This window comes from Erinaceus europaeus, chromosome 10, assembly GCF_950295315.1.
Source record: "Erinaceus europaeus chromosome 10, mEriEur2.1, whole genome shotgun sequence".
NCBI lineage: Eukaryota > Metazoa > Chordata > Mammalia > Eulipotyphla > Erinaceidae > Erinaceus > Erinaceus europaeus.
In genome coordinates this window covers 103,992,085-104,010,999 of record NC_080171.1, presented here as the reverse complement: position 1 = coordinate 104,010,999, position 18,915 = coordinate 103,992,085, and the positions used below count along the sequence as shown (strand labels likewise).

The window sequence follows — 18,915 nt, the reverse complement described above, 5'->3', positions numbered from 1 at the left end:
GAAACAAGTTGAGGCAGGAGTCTTTTAGTGCCCAGAGCAATGCGGTGCAGGAGCCATTCAGGGGAGGCATGGGGGCTGGAGCCACAAGTCTGGTTTCAGTAAAACCCCAGGAGAGAAATGAGCAGATGAGTGAAGGTAGAAGTAAGGAGCTCAGAGTTGTGGTCAAGTGAGGAGAAACTCATGTGGAAGAAGTCAAGTGGAAAGGGGTGTTCTACTCACCCCTCAACTGTGGTCTTTGTGAATTTATTCACTGGGTATGACTATTTAATGGCTGACTGTCTTAAGTTTCTTTTTTTTAAATTTTTTTATTATCTTTATTTATTGGATAGTGACAGCCAGATTGAGAGGAGGAGGGGAGATAGGGAGAGAGACAGACAGACATCTGCAGACCTGCTTCACCACTCGCAAAGCTTTCCCCCTGCAGGTGGGGACCGGGGGCTCGAACCCAGGTCCTTGTGCACTGTAATATGAGTGCTCAACCAGGTGTGCCACCACCTGGCTCCAAGGTTCTTTTTTTGTAGAGGAAATATTTAGTGCCCTCTGTCACTCACAGTCTGCTACTGTAAGATGGGGTGGGTGTCTCCAGCTTGCGGGCACTCAAGCTCTGTTTCCTCTTTACTCCCTTCAGCTAATGTCACCAGAGTGAGGTAAGGACACAGTGTCCCCAGCAATGGTCACACTCTGCACTGAACAAGAGGAGCACCGGCAATAGCCTGGGCAGGGAGAGGGGCACACTCACGTGTTGAGGAAGCGGGTGGTCATGCCATGCACCAGCTGGACAATGTCGCCGTGCCGCACAGGTCTCGGGGGGTTGCTCACCACTAGCTGGTGCCTGGAAGACACGGGATCAGTGACAGCTCTGGACCCACAGCGTGCCTGCACTCAGCTGGGGGTAGAGAGCTTGGGGCAACCTGACGATGTTCAGCTGCCCAGTCTGTGGTTTCTATGAGATGACTCACATAAAAACAAAACACAATTTATTTAACTCTTCAAAAACCTAGAGTCACTTTCCAGGCTTCCAAACGTAACCAGTAGCTCTGTGTTTGTCTACAAATGCCACAGTGATAAATACACCACCTGCCTGAAAAGCCTAATAGGGATGTGTGTTCAACATGCAGTCAGGGTCTGGAGCCTGGGCTAGGTGCTCAGGAAGGCGCTGGGTCACTGCAGTGAGAAGACAATGAGCAGTGAAAGGACAAGTCCACAGTGGCTATACACCAATGGCTGTAAGGAGCCAATGGAGGGGGATCAGAAGAGGGTGTGTCCCCTTGGGGGTAGTCAGGAAGGGTTTCTGGCGGAGTCGACCTCCAGGTTTTTATTTTTTTAATATTTTTATTTATTAATGAGAAAGACAGAAGGAGAGAGAGAGAGAGAGAGAGAGAGAGAACCAGATAGCACTACTCTGGTACATGTGCTGCTGGGGATTGAACTCGGGACCTCATGCTTGAGAATCCAATACTTTATCCATTGAGCCACCTCCCGGACCACTGACCTTCAGGCTTTAAGTAAGAGGGAGACAGGTGGGGGCTGGAAACTGTGTTTAAAACCAGGCAGGAGTCTCAATGGAGTCACTTCAATGTGTCCTGTAAGCTGTGGTGAGGTCTGAGTAGGACAATGATCTACATAAATAATGTTTTTTTAAAAAAATTTTGTTTACTTATTATTATTTTACCAGAGCATTGCTCAATATTGGCTTACGGTTACGTTGGGTACCTCAGGCCTGAAAGACTTTTGTATAACCATCATGCCGTCTCTCCAGCCCCGTAAGTTTTAGTTTAAAAGTCCATTGAGGGGGCCAGATGGTGGTGTACCCAGCTGAGCACATTATAATGCACAAGGACTCAGGTTCAAGCCCTCAGTCCCCACCTTCCAAGGGGAAAATTTTGCAAGTGGTCAAACGGTGCTGCTGGTGCTTCTCTTTCTCTCTCCCCCTATATCTTCCCCTTCCTTCTCAACTTCTGTCTCTATCCAATAAATAATTAAAAAATAGTAATAATCCAGAGTGTTACTAGACTGGGCTGGGCAGGGGGAAGGCAGGAGTGGAAGCTGACTGTTGGGGAAGGTAGCGGGGGTGGAGACCCAGACAGATCCATGTCTTGTCTGGAGACAGAATCAACAGGCTTAGTTATGGAATAGCAGGAGTGAAGCCTAAGAATACCTTTGAGAAAGAAACTCTTGCTTTTATGTGGAGGGGTGGGAGGATGGGGAAGGAGAAGACGTTAAGTGGGCAAGTCACTGGGTTGGTCCAACCCCTAAAATCAGGCCTGGTAGCACACAGCTACACTATAAGCCACATTGGAGGATATGTTGACAGATGGGACTCCTAGGTCTAGCGCAAGGGGTGCAGGCAGCCAGGCCAGAAAGTGAGCTCTGGGGAATCCCAGAGCTTGTACACACCTCCCTGGATCCTTCACAATCCACCAGTTGTTGACATCTTTGAATGGATAACAGGTGACCTGTTGTTGGTGGGAACTGCCCCGGCCATTCTCATATCTGTGAAAAAGCCACAAAATGTACCTGTCAGGGCTCTGGTGAAGGGACAAGTCTTTCCTCCCAAGGTTCCCACAGATTCTACCCAGCATGGCGTATGGGGAAGTAAGTATAAGACAGACGAGACGTTTAACTGAGGAGGGGCTGGAAGACGTGTGCCTGAGATGTACTAAAGTTAAACAGAGAACAATGGGTATGTGTGGGGCTGTAGAGATGAGGAGCGACCATGGGATGCTTTACACATAGACTTCACAGGTCTCATCGCTCATCAGGATCTAAAAGCTCAACTTCTCTTTGCCTCACAAATTTCTTCATTTAGAATCAGCACTGGAAACAGCAAAGTTGTGAGAAGAAAAATCTTTTATGGTCTTCAAATTAAAATGGCCACTTTCCTTACATCATGGGGTAGGTGCTCTGGTGAGAATGAAGCCAACAGGGCATAACTTTGCCAAAGACATTCCTCAGAGTGATCTGGGACCCATAGGCCACCTCCAGGGGCTGGCCTTGTGTGATCCGAGCTAGCCCTCCCTAAAACAAAAGCAAAAAGTTGCCAATGAGAGAGCAATTTACAGCAATCCTTCCTCTATCTGGGGCATACAGAAGTGGTGGTTATCATCCTGTATAACTAGTTCTAGTTATTTACATTAAAAAGTAGTTAACACAGTTGCCACCAAATGAATCCCAACCCCACAGGCTAGGCACTCAATTAATCCTAAAACATCCTGATTTCATTCTCACAGGCACCCCAAAGAGCTCAATTATGTCTTCTTGAGAGAGAGGACATTTAAGAGAGCTCAGAAATGCACACAAATACACAACAGTTCTTCTGGACTTTAAAGTAGATGAGAACCATCTCGGTGAGCAGATTTTACTACTTTTGCCAAACTGGTACAAATGCCTGCTGGGACTGAGCTTGTCCAGTGAAGTATTCTCAACTACCCAGAGTTTGTAAGATTCTGTACCAGCAGGCCCACTGGACGAGCTAACCATTCATCCCCACATATTAGCGTGCTGAGGCTGTTCTTTCTTTTCTTACTTTTTTTACCAGAGCACTGCTCAGCTTTGACTTATGGCTTATGGGGGACTGAACCTGGGACCTCAGAGCCTCTGGCATGAAAGTCCTTTTGCATAACCATTATGCTATCTCCCCAGCCCAGGTGCTGAGAATATGTTAAGTAAAAGGCTCATTATCTCTCACTCTCCGTTTTTCTTTTTCTTTTTTTTCTGGTGGACTAAGGCAGCCTAGACATGTGATTTTATTTATTTTAAAATATTTTTAATTACTTATTAATGAGAAAGATAGGAGGAGAGAGAGAAACAGCCAGACATAATTCTGGTACATGTGTTGCCAGGGACTGAGCTCGGGACCTTATGCTTTATAGAGTCTAGTGCTTTATCCACTGCGGCACCTCTTGAGCCACAGGATGTGCAATTTTATCGTTCCCAGGCCAACCTTTTCATATTAGGCACACACACAAATATGAAGAGAGAGAGAGAGAGGCATAACAACACTGGAACTTCATCTGGTGCTGGGGCTTCATCCTGGGCTGCACTCATGGCCAGGCATGCACTCAACCCGATGAGCCCCTACCCCCACCCCACCCACTACTCACTTCTTCTATTTGGATCTTCCTCTAATGTTCACCTGTTGAGAAAACGTTCCTGTAAGACAACACAGAGTTGACTCTGGTTTGCTCTGAGGTGCCTGCTTACCTCCAGGCTGGCCTGGAAGGCACTGGACATGATCTGGTCATGGGGCCCAGAGCGGCAGAGCAGCATCAAGTGGATGTAGAAAAACAGCAAGTACATGACCACCGGGATGACCAACAGGGCCACTGCTCTGGCCAGCAGGTGACAGAACACACGAACCTGACAGAAATAGGGAAGATTTACTTTCCCCCATCCAGAAGGTCTGCCCACTTTAGATGCCACAGGTTCTGGGCAAGGCTTGGAAACTTCAGTCTCCTGTCCGTCTGGCCTTTTTCTAAAGCCTTTTCACCAAAGTTTCCCCCCCCCCCCCCCAGCTCTTTCATCTCCTCTTCCCTTCTACAGCTTGGCCTCAACCCCCTCAACTACCAGCACCTACGTGTGACAGAGTCTGGTCTCCTATCAGGTTCCAGGCATGGACAGAGGCCACAGTGAGCACGAGCAGGTACGTGAAAAAGCCCATGTACTTGATGCTGAAATGACAGATTTCGGAGTGAGAGTGAGATGCAGCATGAGGATACAGGTGCCGCCTCATATCCAGAGCTACTCACCCGACCGCACAGGCGCAGGCCACCCCCGTCAGCATCAGCCAGAACCACCAGCTCAGAGAGAAGGGCCTGGAAAGGGCAGAGCAAGAACAGGGACATTCACGAAGAGCACACATTCCTGCCTGCTCGTATGGAACTTCCAGTATATGAATAAACCCTCAACTCTTCCAAACATCAATCTGGTAGAATTGTTATGGTTGACCAGAACACTTTTTTAAAGATTAAACAAACACACATACACACACACACACATATTTTAATATTTATTTATTCCCTTTTGTTGCCCTTGTTGTTTTATCATTGTAGTTATTTTTGTTGTTGGATAGGACAGAGAGAAATGGAAGACAGAGAGAGGGAGAGAAAGACAGGCACCTGCAGACTGGTTTCACCGCCTGTGAAGCGACTCCCCTACAGGTGGGGAGCCAAGGGCTTGAACTGGGGTCCTTACGCCAGTCCTTTTGCTTTGCTCCACGTGCGCTTAACCCACTGGGCTACCACCCGTGTCCCATATATATTTATTTTTAACCAGAATATTTCTCAACTCTGGCTTATAGTGGTATAGGGGACTAAATCTGTGACTTCAGAGCCTAAAACACAAAGGTTTTTGCATAACCATAATGCTATCTATCCCCGTCCCAGATAAAGATGATGAAGATTTCCAATTGAGAGAGGAGGGGGAGGAGCAGCCCCATCACCACAGCCATCGCTAGAGCATCACGATAGTACATGCAGCACTGGGGACTGAACCAGGAATCTCAGACATACAAGTCCTGTGCTCTGCCAGCTAAGTTCCTTACTGAGCAACAAGAACCGTGGTGAAGATTGAATTCAGGGTCTCAAGCATGTAGAGTACCGCTGAGCCACATCCCTGGCTGACTTTTTTATGAGTGAGAGTGGGAGAAGCAGAGAGACAGAAAAAGCACCACTCTATTTTCTACACTTTTTGTTTTTGTTGCTCTCATGCAGTGCTGGGAACTAAACACTTCCCTGGCCCCCAGCACCTCTTTCCAGATAGTTTAAGTTTCAGAGAAATGAGGATCGGTTTAGAGGTCATGAGTCAGTCCAGGTGACCAAAGCGTTTAGTGAGCAGCTCTCCCAATGCAGAAAATCAGACTTTCTCAGGTCAGCAAGTCACCCAGCCCTTTCTTTCCCACTAAGTAGGCAGGACAGGTTCCCTTTGCCATACCTGTGCTTTTGGAAGTTGGAGAACTTCAAGTAGGAGAGCACAGCCAGTAAGTTAAAGAATATCAGTGCTGATTCCAGAAGCATGAGCCGAGACTGAGTGATGAGTGCATTCTCTGTTGGAGAGGTGGCACATGTCAGGGCAACTGCGAAGAAGGAAACACCCCCAGAAAAGCCCCTATTCAAGAGCCTTCAGAGCCCAAAGTGAGAAACTAAAATATGAGTAAGTGGAAGAGGATAGGGCCCAGAGCCACAAGGGTGGATTCTTAGGTGTGAATCAGGCCCACTGAGTATTTTTCTCCTATGCAGAATTAAGGCTGATTTTGAGGGCTGGAGTGAAGGGTAACACTTCAGTCCCAAGCGGAGTCAATACTCAAACAGACTCTTGTTGTTTCTACTCTTTGGTCAGACTGCATTGTATAAACCTGGACTGAAGAGTCCTCTCTAGTGAGTCTCCACTAACTCCTACATTGATCTCAGTGGATGAGGCCCGGGAGGTGGGGGAAGGATGGTGACTGTCCTACAGGCCGAACTAAAGGTGGGTTGTTCTAGTTTCACCACCTCCACTCACATTGAAGCTTAGCACACAGCTCAGCAGTCCCACAGCCTGGGACTAGTGCAAAGCCCGGAGTCAAATTTGAATCAGTGAGATGTACTTTCTTCTGCCTTGTGAGGGAAAGACCCCACAGCTGGCACCTCTGTTGAAACCCTGGGCTTCCTTGGGTTGCACTCTGAAACTGAACAAAGGGCTCCCACTCATGGTCCCAAGAATGGGCAGAGGCACAGGTCTCACCGATCAGCACCAGCAGAGCTGCTCCCATGGCAGCACAGTGAGTGAAGCCGAGCTCCCACACGATCTGGTAGGCCATGGGCACTGTAAAGGCTCCGGCGAGGGCAGGCAGCAGACGCAGTGACCACACGGGCACATTGCTGCTGTATTCTGGAAAAGTAACCACAACTACCTGCTGAGCAAGTACAGTTCTCAAAACACTGGTGGTTCTCAAACACTCTGACAGCCACTGACTCTAAAATGCAAGTCTAGCTCTCAGTCTCTAGCACAGAGCTAACAAAGGATCCTAGATTGTTAATGCTTTCTCAATGTGTCCTACCTAATTCCAAAAACATAAAAACTTTACATGTAGGGGCCAGGTGGTGGTGCACCTGGTTGAGTACACGTGCTATAAGGTGCAAGGACCTTATAGCCCCCGGCCCCCACCTGCAGAGGGAAAGCTTCACAAGTAGTGAAGCAGGTCTGCAGGTGCTCTGTTTCTCTCCCTCTCTCTCTCTCCACTCCACTTTCCATTTCTCTCTGTCTCTACCCAAATAAATAAACTACTGAAAAAAATACTTGTATGTGTAAAAGACACAAATGATCAGATGCTCTATAAAATCCTGCCATATGTTCCAAAAACTAGGGACAAGAAAATCAATGTAACACCAATAGGCTTTTCAAAAGCCTCTCACTTTTACTCAGATAACTTACTATACTCAGGACTCAAAATCAACAAACTAAAGCTGTTAATCCTGATGAAAGACACTAGACTTCTTCATTCCAAAATATAAAAATATAGGAAATAAATAAATAAAATAAATACAGGAAATGAAAATGGTCTTTTACCTGCTCCAATTCTGTTCCACACAAAGTTACCATCAAATCCTCCTAAGTAACCTAAAACAGATTTTTTGGTAAATATTCTATTCAACAAACATTTCCAGAGTAACTAACAAACTGCAGTAAGAAACTAGGAGACAATGATTAAATAAGAAGACACGGGGGCTGGAGGGATGGGGGTGGTGTCTGGTGGTGGCTCACCTGGTTAAGTGCAAGGACTAGGGTTCAAGTCCCTGCTCCCTGCCTGCAGCAGGGCTACTTCACAAATGGTGAAGCAAGTCTGAAGGTCTCTGTCTTCCGTTCTCCCTCTCTCCCTCTCTCCTCTCAATTTATCTCTGTCCTATCCAATAAAATGGGGAAGGGGGCAGAGGAAAAAAATGTCCACCAGGAGCAGTGGACTGACAGTGCCAGTATTGAGCAAAAAAAAAGGCATGCAGGCTGGGTGGCGGTATACCTGGTTGAGCACACACATTTTAGTGGGCAAGGGCCTCGGTTCAAGCCCCCAGAACCCACCTGCAGAGGGGAAGCGTCCCAAGTAGTGAAGCAGTGCTGCAAGTGTCTCTCCTTCTCCCCATCTCCCCTCAATTTCTCCTGTCTCCATATAAAATAATTAAAAAATCATTTAAAATATAATAATAATAATAAATACTTATAATTAAACAATGATGAGCACCACCAGGGGTTGCTCCCATGGCAGCACAGTAAGTGAAGTTGAGCTCACATATGGGCACTGTAAATGCCCCAGCTAGGGAGTCGGGCTGTAGCGCAGCGGGTTTAGCGCAGGTGGCGCAAAGCACAAGGACCGGCATAAGGATCCCGGTTCGAACCCCGGCTCCCCACCTGCAGGAGAGTCGCTTCACAGGCGGTGAAGCAGGTCTGCAGGTGTCTATCTTTCTCTCCTCCTCTCTGTCTTCCCCTCCTCTCTCCATTTCTCTCTGTCCTATCCAACAACGACAACAATAATAACTACAACAATAAAACAACAAGGGCAACAAAAGGGAATAAATAAAATAAATAAATAAATTTAAAAATTTAAAAAAAAAAAAAAAAAAATGCCCCAGCTAAGGCAGGCAGCTGTATTGTGGTTGCTTTTCTAGAATATTAAAAAATAATAAAGGGGACATGGTTTCTACCCTCAAAAATTTGTGTGTTTTATTATTTAGATTTTTATTTATTTATTTTTTTGGTGTTGATGATTGAATCCAGGGTCTTATACATATAAAATATACACTCTAGAGTCAGCAAAACAGATTGCCTGGATAGTGCATTGATTAATTATGTGCATGACACAGGTTCGAGCCCCACCTCCACTACAATGAAGAACATTTCAGTGCTATGGTTTCTTTCACATTCTCTCTCTGCTTCTGTCTCTAGCTAAAAACAAATAAATAAAAAACATGCACTCTACTGCTGATCTACATTCCCAGCTTTGTTAACTTTATTTTTACTTTATTTACTTTTAATGTGGTGTCAGGAATGAATCCAAGGCCTTGTACATGTGTGATATCACGAAGTGGCCTCCCAAGTTCAACTTTCTTTTTTTTATCACCAGGGTTATCTCTGGGGCTCAGTGCCTTGCACAACTCTACCACTCCTGGCAGTCATTTATTTTACTTTTGGTAGGGAGTGAAAGACAGAGAGGAGAGGCTATAGCACCATTCATGTTGTCAAGTTTCCCACCTACAAATGCTCCCATGTGGTGGCCCTGGGCTTGAACCTAATTCTTTGAAGTTGGTAAAGTAGGCTCTCTACCAGCTAAACAACCTCCACGTAACCCTTCAACCCAATTTTCTATTCTTTATTTTTCTGAGAGACACCACAGCACTAACCTACCTCCATTGATCTCCCCTAGTGTCACCCATGGTGTTGCCACATGGTGCCTGAACTCAAACTCAGGGCGTTATATACAAGAATGCATATGCTCAACTAGGCATGTTATCTGCTGGTCCTCGTTTGTTAAGTTTTAAATGGTTACTATGCTACTAATAAATCATACCTCCCAAGGCCAGCAGCATGTGGCCAAATGGTGGTCCACTGGCATCCAGAAAGAAGATCCGCTTCATGTAGAAAGAGATGTACTGCCCATAATACACTTCATCAAAGCTGGAAAATAAACCTACATTACATTCATCTAGAAATCTTTAACTGGAAAGAAAAACATGATGATGAAAGTTTACCAGTGTTTCAGTGATGTTTGGGAGTGGTCTACAAAGATCATCTCTCTCTCTACACACACAACACTAAACTTTTTTAAAAAATGATTTTATTAATTTATTGATGAGAAAGATAGGAGGATAGAGAAAGAACCAGATATCACTCTGGCACATGTGCTGCCAGGGATCGAACTCAGGACCTCCTGCTTGACAGTCCAAAGCTTTATCACTGCACCACCTCCCAGACCACAACACTAATTTTTTTTTTTTTTTGTATTTCATTTTATTTATAAAAAGGAAACCATAGGATAAGAAGGGTACAACTCCACACAATTCCCACCAACAGAACTCTGTATCCCATCCCCTCCCTTGATAGCTTTCCTATTTTTTAACCCTCTGGGAGTATGGACCCAAGGTCATTGTGGGATGCAGAAGGTGGAAGGTCTGGCTTCTGTAATTGCTTCCCCGCTGAACATGGGCACTGACAGGTCAATCCATGCTCCCAGCCTGCCTCTCTCTTTCCTTAGTGGGGCGGGGTTGTCTGTCCAAGGAAGTTGGGTTAGCATCATGCTAGCATCTGGAACCTAGTGGCTGAAAAGAGTTAACATATAAAGCCAAACAAGTTGTTGACTAATCATGAACCTAAAGGCTGGAATAGTGCAGAAGAAGAGTGGGGGTGGGGGAGTTTCTGATTTGTAGATAGCTAGTAGGCATATTTTGTTATATTCCAAAGGGCCTCTGGCTATACTAGTTTGTTTCTTTTTCCCCTGAGCCTGAAATCTGAAATGCAGGTGGATCCAAGTTACTGTCTGGGGAGATGAAGTCATGGCTGGCAGAAGGACCAGAAAGCTGGATGAGGGAAGAGAGTAGCTCCCAAATATGGGAAAGGTATATAAATATTGTTGACTGTAAACCCCATTGATTTGATGTGATCTGGGGCCCATGATCTAGGGTCCATATTAGGAGCCTATGTGATCTCTGCATCCCTGTAGATCTGAGGTTCACATTCTGTGGTCATGAGTAGGAACATTCCAAACTGCCCCAATATCAGGACCCATCTTTCTCAGGCATAGAGTATATTGGCCAGCCACACATTAAAATTTTTTTCATAGGACAAGAGAGTAAGTAGAAAAGGAGACAGGGAGAGAGACAGACGCCCACATGCGCTCTGCCTGCTGACTCATGTTCCCAGCCCCCTGCCTAGTTCTTGATTTAGGTGTGTGTTTGATTGACCAGAGCACTGCTGAGCTCTGGCTTATGGTGGTGCGGGGGATTGAACTTGGGACCTCTGGTGTCTCAGGCACGGAAGTCTTTTGCATAACCATTTATCTATCTCTTCCACCCCACGTTATAGTCTTAGTCTTAGTAGCCCTATTGAAAAACCTCTCAGGATGGGGCCGGGTGGTGGTGCACCTGGTTGAGCACATGCATTACAGTGTGCAAGGACCCGGATTCGAGCCCCCAGTCCCCACCTGCAGGGGGAAAGCTTTACGGGTGGTGAAGCGGGGCTGCAGGTGTCTCTCTGTCTCTCTCCCTCCCTATCACCCTCTTCCCTCTTGATTTCTGGTTGTCTCTATCCAATAAATAAAGATAATAAAAAGAAAAAAGAAAAACCTCTCAGGATATGATGCTAACCCCAGTTCACCAGCAAGTCTGGCTAAGAGACAAAAGCAGACCGGATGACCGAGTGAAACAATGGTTATGCAAAAAGACTCTCAGGTTCAAGTCTCCATACTACAAGCCAGAGCTGAGCACTGCTCTGGTAAAATTAAAATACAATAAAAATAAATAAATAGGGATGGGGGTAGATAGCATAGTGTTTATGCAAAGAGATTCTCATGCCTCAGGCTCCAGAGTCCCAGGTTCGATCCCCCGCACCACCATAAGCCAGAGCTGAGCAGTGCTTTGGTAAGAAAAAAAAAAAAAAAATTCACTGCAGGGACCATTTGACTCTGAGTGGGCAAATATTAAAAGTGGGTGATCGGGGGCCGGGCGGTAGCACAAGGGGTTAAGCGCATGTGGCGCAAAACGAACAGAGCAGCCTAAGGAACCCGGTTCGCCCCCGGCTTCCCACCTGCAGGGGAGTCGCTTCACATGTGGTGAAGCAGGTCTGCAGGTGTCTGTCTATCTTTCTCTCTCCCTCTCTGTCTTCCCCTCCTCTCTCCATTTCTATCTGTTCTATCCAACAACAATGGCATCAATAACAACAACAGTAATAATAACTACAACAACAATAAAAACAAAGGCAACAAAAGGGAAAATATTTAAAAAAACATTTTAAACAAGTGGGTGGTAAATGGCTTTTTTTTTTGAATTTTTTAATTGAGTAATATTTTAAAGACTTATTTATTTGTGAGAGAGAATCAGACCATCACTCTGGCACATGTGATGCTAGGAATTGAACTCAGACCCTCATACCTGAATCCAAAATTTTACCCACTGCGCCACCTACCAGGCAGCTAGTATTTATTTATTTTAACTTCTAAAATTGGAGTATACATACCATTTGCTTCCTGCCAGAACCTGACACAGATTAGTTGTCTGGACTGGAAGCTGGACAAGGAGCCCCCAGCTTTTTTTTTTTTTTTTTAATATATTAATGAGAGAGATAGGAGGAGAGAGGGAAAGAGAACCAGATATCACTCTGCCAGTGGTCTGATTCCAGACCTTGTGCTTGAGAGTCCAACACCTATCCATTGCACCACCACCTAGACTGATAGATTGAAGTTTCTATAAGAATACTATTCTGAAGGGCAGAGACGGCATACTTTAACGATGACTCTTTAGTCACTATCAGGCCATTCCTCCAGCTGGGGCCCTATTTGGGGAGTCCTGAGATTCCCAAACAGACATGATGGGCCTAGACCTCGAATAAATCCCTCTCTCCATTGTAACCAGTCATCTCTATCAGGAACAACAAAATATAGACCCCATTGTGGGCCCCCATAGGACCTTGCCCTCAACTTGGATCAGCAATGGTAGAGAATGTTCCATCCTCCAAAGGGAGGATGGACAATACACTCTATGCTACACCTGTGGAAGATGGGTCCTGATATTGGGGCAGTTTGGAATGTTCCCACTCATGACCACAGAATGTGAGCTCAGATATACAGGGATGCAGAGGTCACATAGCTCCTAAGCTAATTATGGGCTCCAGATCACATCAAATCGATAGGGTTTACAGTCAACAATATTTATACCCCTTTTCCATATTTGGAAGCTACTCTCTTCCCTGATCCAGCTTTCTGGTCCTTTTGCCAGCCATAATATCATCTCCCCAGACAGTAACTTGGATCCACCTGCATTTCAGATTTCAGGCTCAGGAAACAAACAAACAAAAAAACTAGTATAGCCAGAGGCCCTTTGGAATATAACAAAAATAGGCCTACTATCTAAAATGTAAACCCCCCCCCCCCCGCAACTCTTCATCTGCACTACTCCAGCCTTTAGAATCATGATTAGTCAACAACTTGTTTGGCTTTATATGTTAACTCTTTTCAGCCACCAGGTTCCAGATGCCAACCATGATGCCAACCAGACTTCCCTGGACAAACGACCCCACCAATGTGTCCTGGAGCTCTAATTCCCCAGAACCCCAACCCATTAAGGAAAGAGAGACAGCCTGGAAGTATGGATTGACCTGTCAATGCCCATGTTCAGTGGGGAAGTAATTACAGAAGCCAGACCTTCCACCTTCTGCACCCCATAATGACCTTGGGTCCATACTCCCAGAGGGTTAAAGAATAGGAAAGCTTTGGAGTAGGGCACAAAAGTAAAAACCCTGAGTGGAGGGTCAGGGTGGATGTTCAGCTTCATGGGGGGGGGGGGGGGATGGTGTTTATGTAAACTATCAATTTGTAGTTTATAAATCACTAATTAATATGAGAGGAGGAAAGTTGATTGAATGTCTCAAACTTTTTAAAGCACAGACTGAATCTTTTTAATATATAGGATGAGTCCTTGATATGCTGACTCTCTTAAAAGCTTAGTCCAGGGAGAACAAAAGCAACTGGTGGCACAGCTATATGCAAATAATGTCAAAGGACATAAAATATGGTGAGGGTGTGTATGATACAGCAAATCCTAACAAAGGGATTTTTCAAAGTTAACCCAATTGCCAAACAATGTGATTATTGCAATAACTATCTATTGTCTTCTTAAATGTTAAGATAACAGGAATCTCCCGCTTCCTCTATAGAGCGTATGTTTCTCCCAATCTTGGAACCTCTGGGGTGGGGCTCACTTCCCTGCATGCTTCTCTCAAGTCGGGCCAAATGATATTGTATCCGCTGATTCCAACCTAATCAATGCAACGAGTACCATCTCAGCATGCTTCACCTCAGACTGTGCACAGAGACATCAGGCATGGAATGCCAACCCTTCACCCTCATCATTCGAGTGAGACCATTCCTTTCATGGTATTCTCTAATTCCATTCCAGGAGGTTCACTTCCTAACAAAGTCCCAATACCTAGATCTAGGCCAGATAGAGCCTATGTTCACATGTATCCATAAATTAGGGCAAATTATATACCTGAAAGCAAAAATACACAATAGTCTTTAGTGAGTCAGTATCAAGTTCATAATGAAATAGTGTCCACTTAGACTTAGATACCCTCCTCACTTACTTCCTATTACAGTTCTCTCACTCACTCCAAAGCTAACCTTAGCAAAGCAAGGACTGCAAAAGCTGAATAAGGGCAAGAGACTGGCATACTTTAACGATGACTCTTTAGTCACTGTCAGGCCATTCCACCAGCTGGGGCCCTAATCGGGGAGTCCTGAGACTCCCAAACAGACTTGATGAGCCTAGACCTCAAATAAATCCCTCTCTCCATTGTTTCCGGTCATCTGTATCAGGAACAACAAAATAGACCCCTCTGTGGGCCCCCATAGGACCTTGCCCTCAACCTGGATCAACAATGGTTGATTGCATCCGAAGGGAGGATGGACAACATACTCTATGTTACACCTGAGGAAGATGGGTCAACACTGGGGCAGCATGGAATGTTCCTACTCATGACCAGAGAATGTGAGCTCAGATCTAGAGGGATGCAGAGGTCACACAGGCTCCTAAGCTGAATATGGGCCCCAGATCACATCAAATCTATGGGGTTCACAGTCAACAATATTTACACCCCTTTCCCATATTAGGGAGCTACTCTCTTCCCTGATCCAGCTTTCTGGTCCTTTTCCCAGCCATGATATCATCTCCCCAGACAATAATTAGGATTCACCTGCATATCAGATTTCAGGCTTAGGCAAAAAAAAACAAAAACAACAAACAACAAAAAAAACTAGTATAGCCACAGGCCCTTTGAAATATAACTAAAATATGCCCACTAGCTATCTACAAAATGGAGGACCCCCAACACTTTATCTGCTCTATTCCAGCCTTTAGGCCCATGATTGTTCAACAAGTTGTTTGGCTTTGTATATTAACTCTTTTCAGCCACCAGGTTCCAGATGCTAGCAGGATGCAACCAGACTTCCCTGGATAGACAACCCCACTAATGTGCCTTGGAGCTCCCTTTCCCCAGAGCCCTCCCCCACTAGCGAAAGAGAGAGACAGGCTGGGAGTATGGATCGACCTGTCAACACCCATGTTCAGCAGAGAAGCAATTACAGAAGCGAGACCTTCCACCTTCTGCATCCCACAAGGATCTTGGGTCCATACTCCCAGAGGGTTAAAGAGTAGGAAAGCTATCAGGGGAGGTGTTGGTATACAGAGGTCTAGTGGTGGGAATTGTGTGGAGTTGTACCCTTCTTATCCTATAGTTTAGTCAATGTTTCCTTTTTATAAATAAAAAATTAAATAAACAAAAAAGAATGGGAAAGCTATCAGGGAGGGGAGGGGATACAGAGTTTTCATGGTGGGAATTGTGTGGTGTTGTACCCCTTCTATCATATGGTTGTCAGTGTTTCCTTTTTATAAATAAGTAAAAAGAAAAAAAAAAGAATACTATTATGGGGAAGACATGAGTGAGTGGTGGAGTACTTGTTGAGAGTACACATTAACATGTACAAGGACCAGGTTCAAGCCCCTGGGCTCCACCTGCACGAAGGCAGCTTCATAGGTGGCAGAACAGTGCTGCAAATGTCTTTCTCCCTTCCTCTCTCTTTCCTTCCCTTCTGTTTTTCTCTGTTTCATCAATGAAATACAAAAGATTATTATTTTTATTTATTTATTATTGGATAGAGACAGAGAGACATTGAGAAGGGAGATGATAGAGAGAGAGAGAGACAGTAAGATCCTTGCACCATTGCTTTACCACTCATGAAGCTTTCCCCCGCAGGTGGGGACCAGGGGCTTGAATCTAGGTCCTTGTGCACTGTAGTGTGTATGTTTAACTAGGTGCGCCACTGCCAGGTTCCTCCCCCCTCAAAAATATTATTCTGCTTTTGTGTATAAAATTGTTAAAAAATTAAATGAGGGAAGTCAGGTGGTAGTGCAGCGGGTTAAGCTCACATGGCGCAAAGCCAAGGACTGGCATAAGGACCCCAGTTCGAGCCCCATTCTCCCCACCTGCAGGAGAGTCGCTTCACAGTCGGTGAAGCAGGTCTGCAGGTGTCTTTCTCTACCCCGTCTTTCTCTCCTCTCTCCATTTCTCTCTGTCCTATCCAACAATGATGACATCAATAATAACTACAATAATAAAACCAGGGCAACAAAAGGGAATAAATAAATTTAAAAAACTAAATGAAAAACAGCTATATTAATCAGCCTATATTAATGGTTCAATCCCCTGCACCACCATAAGGCAGAGCTGAGCAGTGCTCTGGTTAAAAAAATAATTAATTAAAAAAATATTTGATGGGGGTCGGGCGGTGGCTCAGTGGGTTAAGCGCATGTGGCGCAAAGCGCAGGGACCGGCGTAAGGATCCCGGTTCGAGCCCCCGGCTCCCCACCTGCAGGGGAGTCGCTTCACAGGCGGTGAAGCAGGTCTGCAGGTGTCTATCTTTCTCTCCCCTTCTCTGTCTTCCCCTCCTCTCTCCATTTCTCTCTGTCCTATCTAACAACGAATTGCGTCAACAAGGGCAATAATAATGACCACAATGAAGCTACAACAAGGGCAACAAAAGGGGGAAAAAAAATGGCCTCCAGGAGCGGTGGATTCATGGTGCAGGCACCGAGCCCAGCAATAACCCTGGAGGAGGAAAAAAAAAAAAAAAATTAAAAAAAAAAAATATATTTGATATGAAATAAATCTTTAAAAAATCATCACCTTTGCACCCTCCAGATTTTTTACTTTTGGCTCTAGATTTTAAATGGTTACCTAAGGTGATAGCTCCTGGAGGGGAGTAAAGAAGAGGAAGCACTGCAAGGACTGTTCTGGGGCAAACTGGTCTCTCCCTTAAATGCCAACACCCCTAAAGAGACCCACAAAGGTTGAAGGAGACAGCATAATGGCTATGCAAAAAGATATTTGTGCCTGAGGCTCCAAAGTCACTAGGTTCGAGTCCATCACCTTAACCACTCGGCCATCACAGCCGTAAAAAGTCAGTAGGTTCAATCCCCTGCACCACCATAAACCAAAGCTGAGCAGTGCTGGGGATATATACATATATCCAGCGAGATACCACAGATCCTCCGACTAATCCTTTAATAAAATTAGGAAAGGGGGGAAGTCAGGCAGTAGTTCAGTAGGTTAAGCACAGGTCGCACAAAGTGCAAGAACCTGCTTACGAATCCCAGTTTGAGCCCCTGGCTCCCCACCCGCCGGGGAGTCGCTTCACAAGTTGTGAAGCAGGTCTGCAGGTGTCTGTCTTTCTCTCCCCCTCTCTATCTTGCCCTCCTCTCTCCATCTCTCCCTGTCCTATCCAATGACAAAAAAAAAAAAAAGGGCAACAAAAGAGACTAAATAAATATTTAAAAATTCCCAGGAGGGGCATAATGGTAGTGACCTCTCTCATGCCTGAGACCCCAAAGTCTCAGGTTCAGTCTCCTACACCATCACAAGCCGGAGCTGAGCAGTGCTCTCGTTAAAAAAAAGGAGTCGGGCGGTAGCGCAGCAGGTTAAGCGCAGGTGGCGCAAAGCACAAGGACTGGTGTAAGGATCCCGGTTTGAACCCCAGCTCCCCACCTGCAGGGGAGTCGCTTTACAAGCTGTGAAGCAGGTCTGCAGGTGTCTGTCTTTCTCTCTCCCTCTCCGTCTTTCCCTCCTCTCTCCATTTCTCTCTGTCCTATCCAACAACGACGACATCAATAACAACAACAAGAACTACAATAAGACAAGGTCAACAAAAGGGAACATATATATGTAAAAGAAAGGGGGGGGGTTGCAGGTGGTGGCGCACCTGGTTAAGCGCTCACATTACAGTGCTCAAGGACCCGGGTTCGAGCCCCTGGTCCCCACTTGCAGAGGGAAAACTTCACGAGCAGTGAAGAAGGGCTGCAGATGTCTGTATCTCTATCTCCCCGCCTCTTAATTTCTGTCTCTATCCAATAATGAATAAATGTAATTAAAAAAAAAGTGAAGGTAGGTAGGATAATGGTGATATAAATAAGACTCTCATGCCTGAAGTTCTGAAGTCCCAAGTTCAATCCCCGGCACCACCATAAACCAGAGCCGAGCAGTGCTATGGTTAAAAAAAAAAAAAAAAGTATGTTTTTAATTAATATAACAAATCTTTACAGATGTGTTGATAAAAAAAAGAAAGTAATTCCCAAATGTCTAAAGCCATTAACCCGTTCAATCACAGAGGTACGGAGCTGGGGTTCCCTGTGCTGGCGGAGGGGGTGCGCAGCTTACACCACGGCCCGGGGGTAGGTGAGTCGCCACAGCCGGCTCAGCAGGGCGACCGCAGTGAGCGCCAGGCCGGTCACATTGATGTCCGCAGTCACCGTGACGGGGCGCTTCAGCAAAGCCCACATGCTGCACGACAGGCTGCCAGCAAAGAGGGGACGACGTTAGCAGGTCTCAGGCTCCCCGGAGACACGGCGGGAATTCAGGGTCCTCGGGAGGCGACAGGCATCGCGCCCCCGCCCCTGTGCCGCCGCCGGGCAGCGCGTCCACCGGCCGAGCGCCGAGCTCCCCGCCACCTGCCGCGGCGCCTCCTCCCAGGCCTCAGCGCGGCGGCCGCGCCCCTTCCGGCCGCCCCGGCGCCCGCCTCCCCGGGCTCGAATCTCCCCTAATTCCTCTCGGCGCCCACCACGCACCCCCACCGCCCCCAGGCCCACCGCAGGTCGTGAGTGACTCCGCCGCCGCCGCCACTTCAGCTCG

General features: G+C 46.1%; 1 protein-coding gene across 4 annotated transcripts in view; it reads right to left on the bottom strand.

Moving 5' to 3' along the window:
* POMT1 (protein O-mannosyltransferase 1) overlaps positions 1–18,915 on the bottom strand; it is a 27,879-nt gene extending 8,964 nt beyond the window's left edge. Inside the window, exons 1-12 of one of the 4 annotated variants that reach the window (XM_060200431.1) lie at positions 18,873–18,915; positions 18,445–18,579; positions 9,536–9,642; positions 7,546–7,596; positions 6,721–6,867; positions 5,932–6,043; positions 4,749–4,814; positions 4,577–4,670; positions 4,204–4,359; positions 2,888–3,018; positions 2,398–2,493; positions 740–832 (exon numbers count right to left, since the gene is read on the bottom strand). In XM_060200431.1, coding sequence (XP_060056414.1) covers positions 740–832; positions 2,398–2,493; positions 2,888–3,018; positions 4,204–4,359; positions 4,577–4,670; positions 4,749–4,814; positions 5,932–6,043; positions 6,721–6,867; positions 7,546–7,596; positions 9,536–9,642; positions 18,445–18,566 — 1,175 coding nt within the window. In that variant the 5' untranslated portion in view covers positions 18,567–18,579; positions 18,873–18,915. Of the gene's footprint in view, positions 1–739; positions 833–2,397; positions 2,494–2,887; positions 3,019–4,203; positions 4,360–4,576; positions 4,671–4,748; positions 4,815–5,931; positions 6,044–6,720; positions 6,868–7,545; positions 7,597–7,740; positions 7,880–9,535; positions 9,643–18,444; positions 18,580–18,872 lie in introns of those variants that run through there. The other 3 variants (XM_016191381.2, XM_060200433.1, XM_060200434.1) reach the window with 3 other exon arrangements.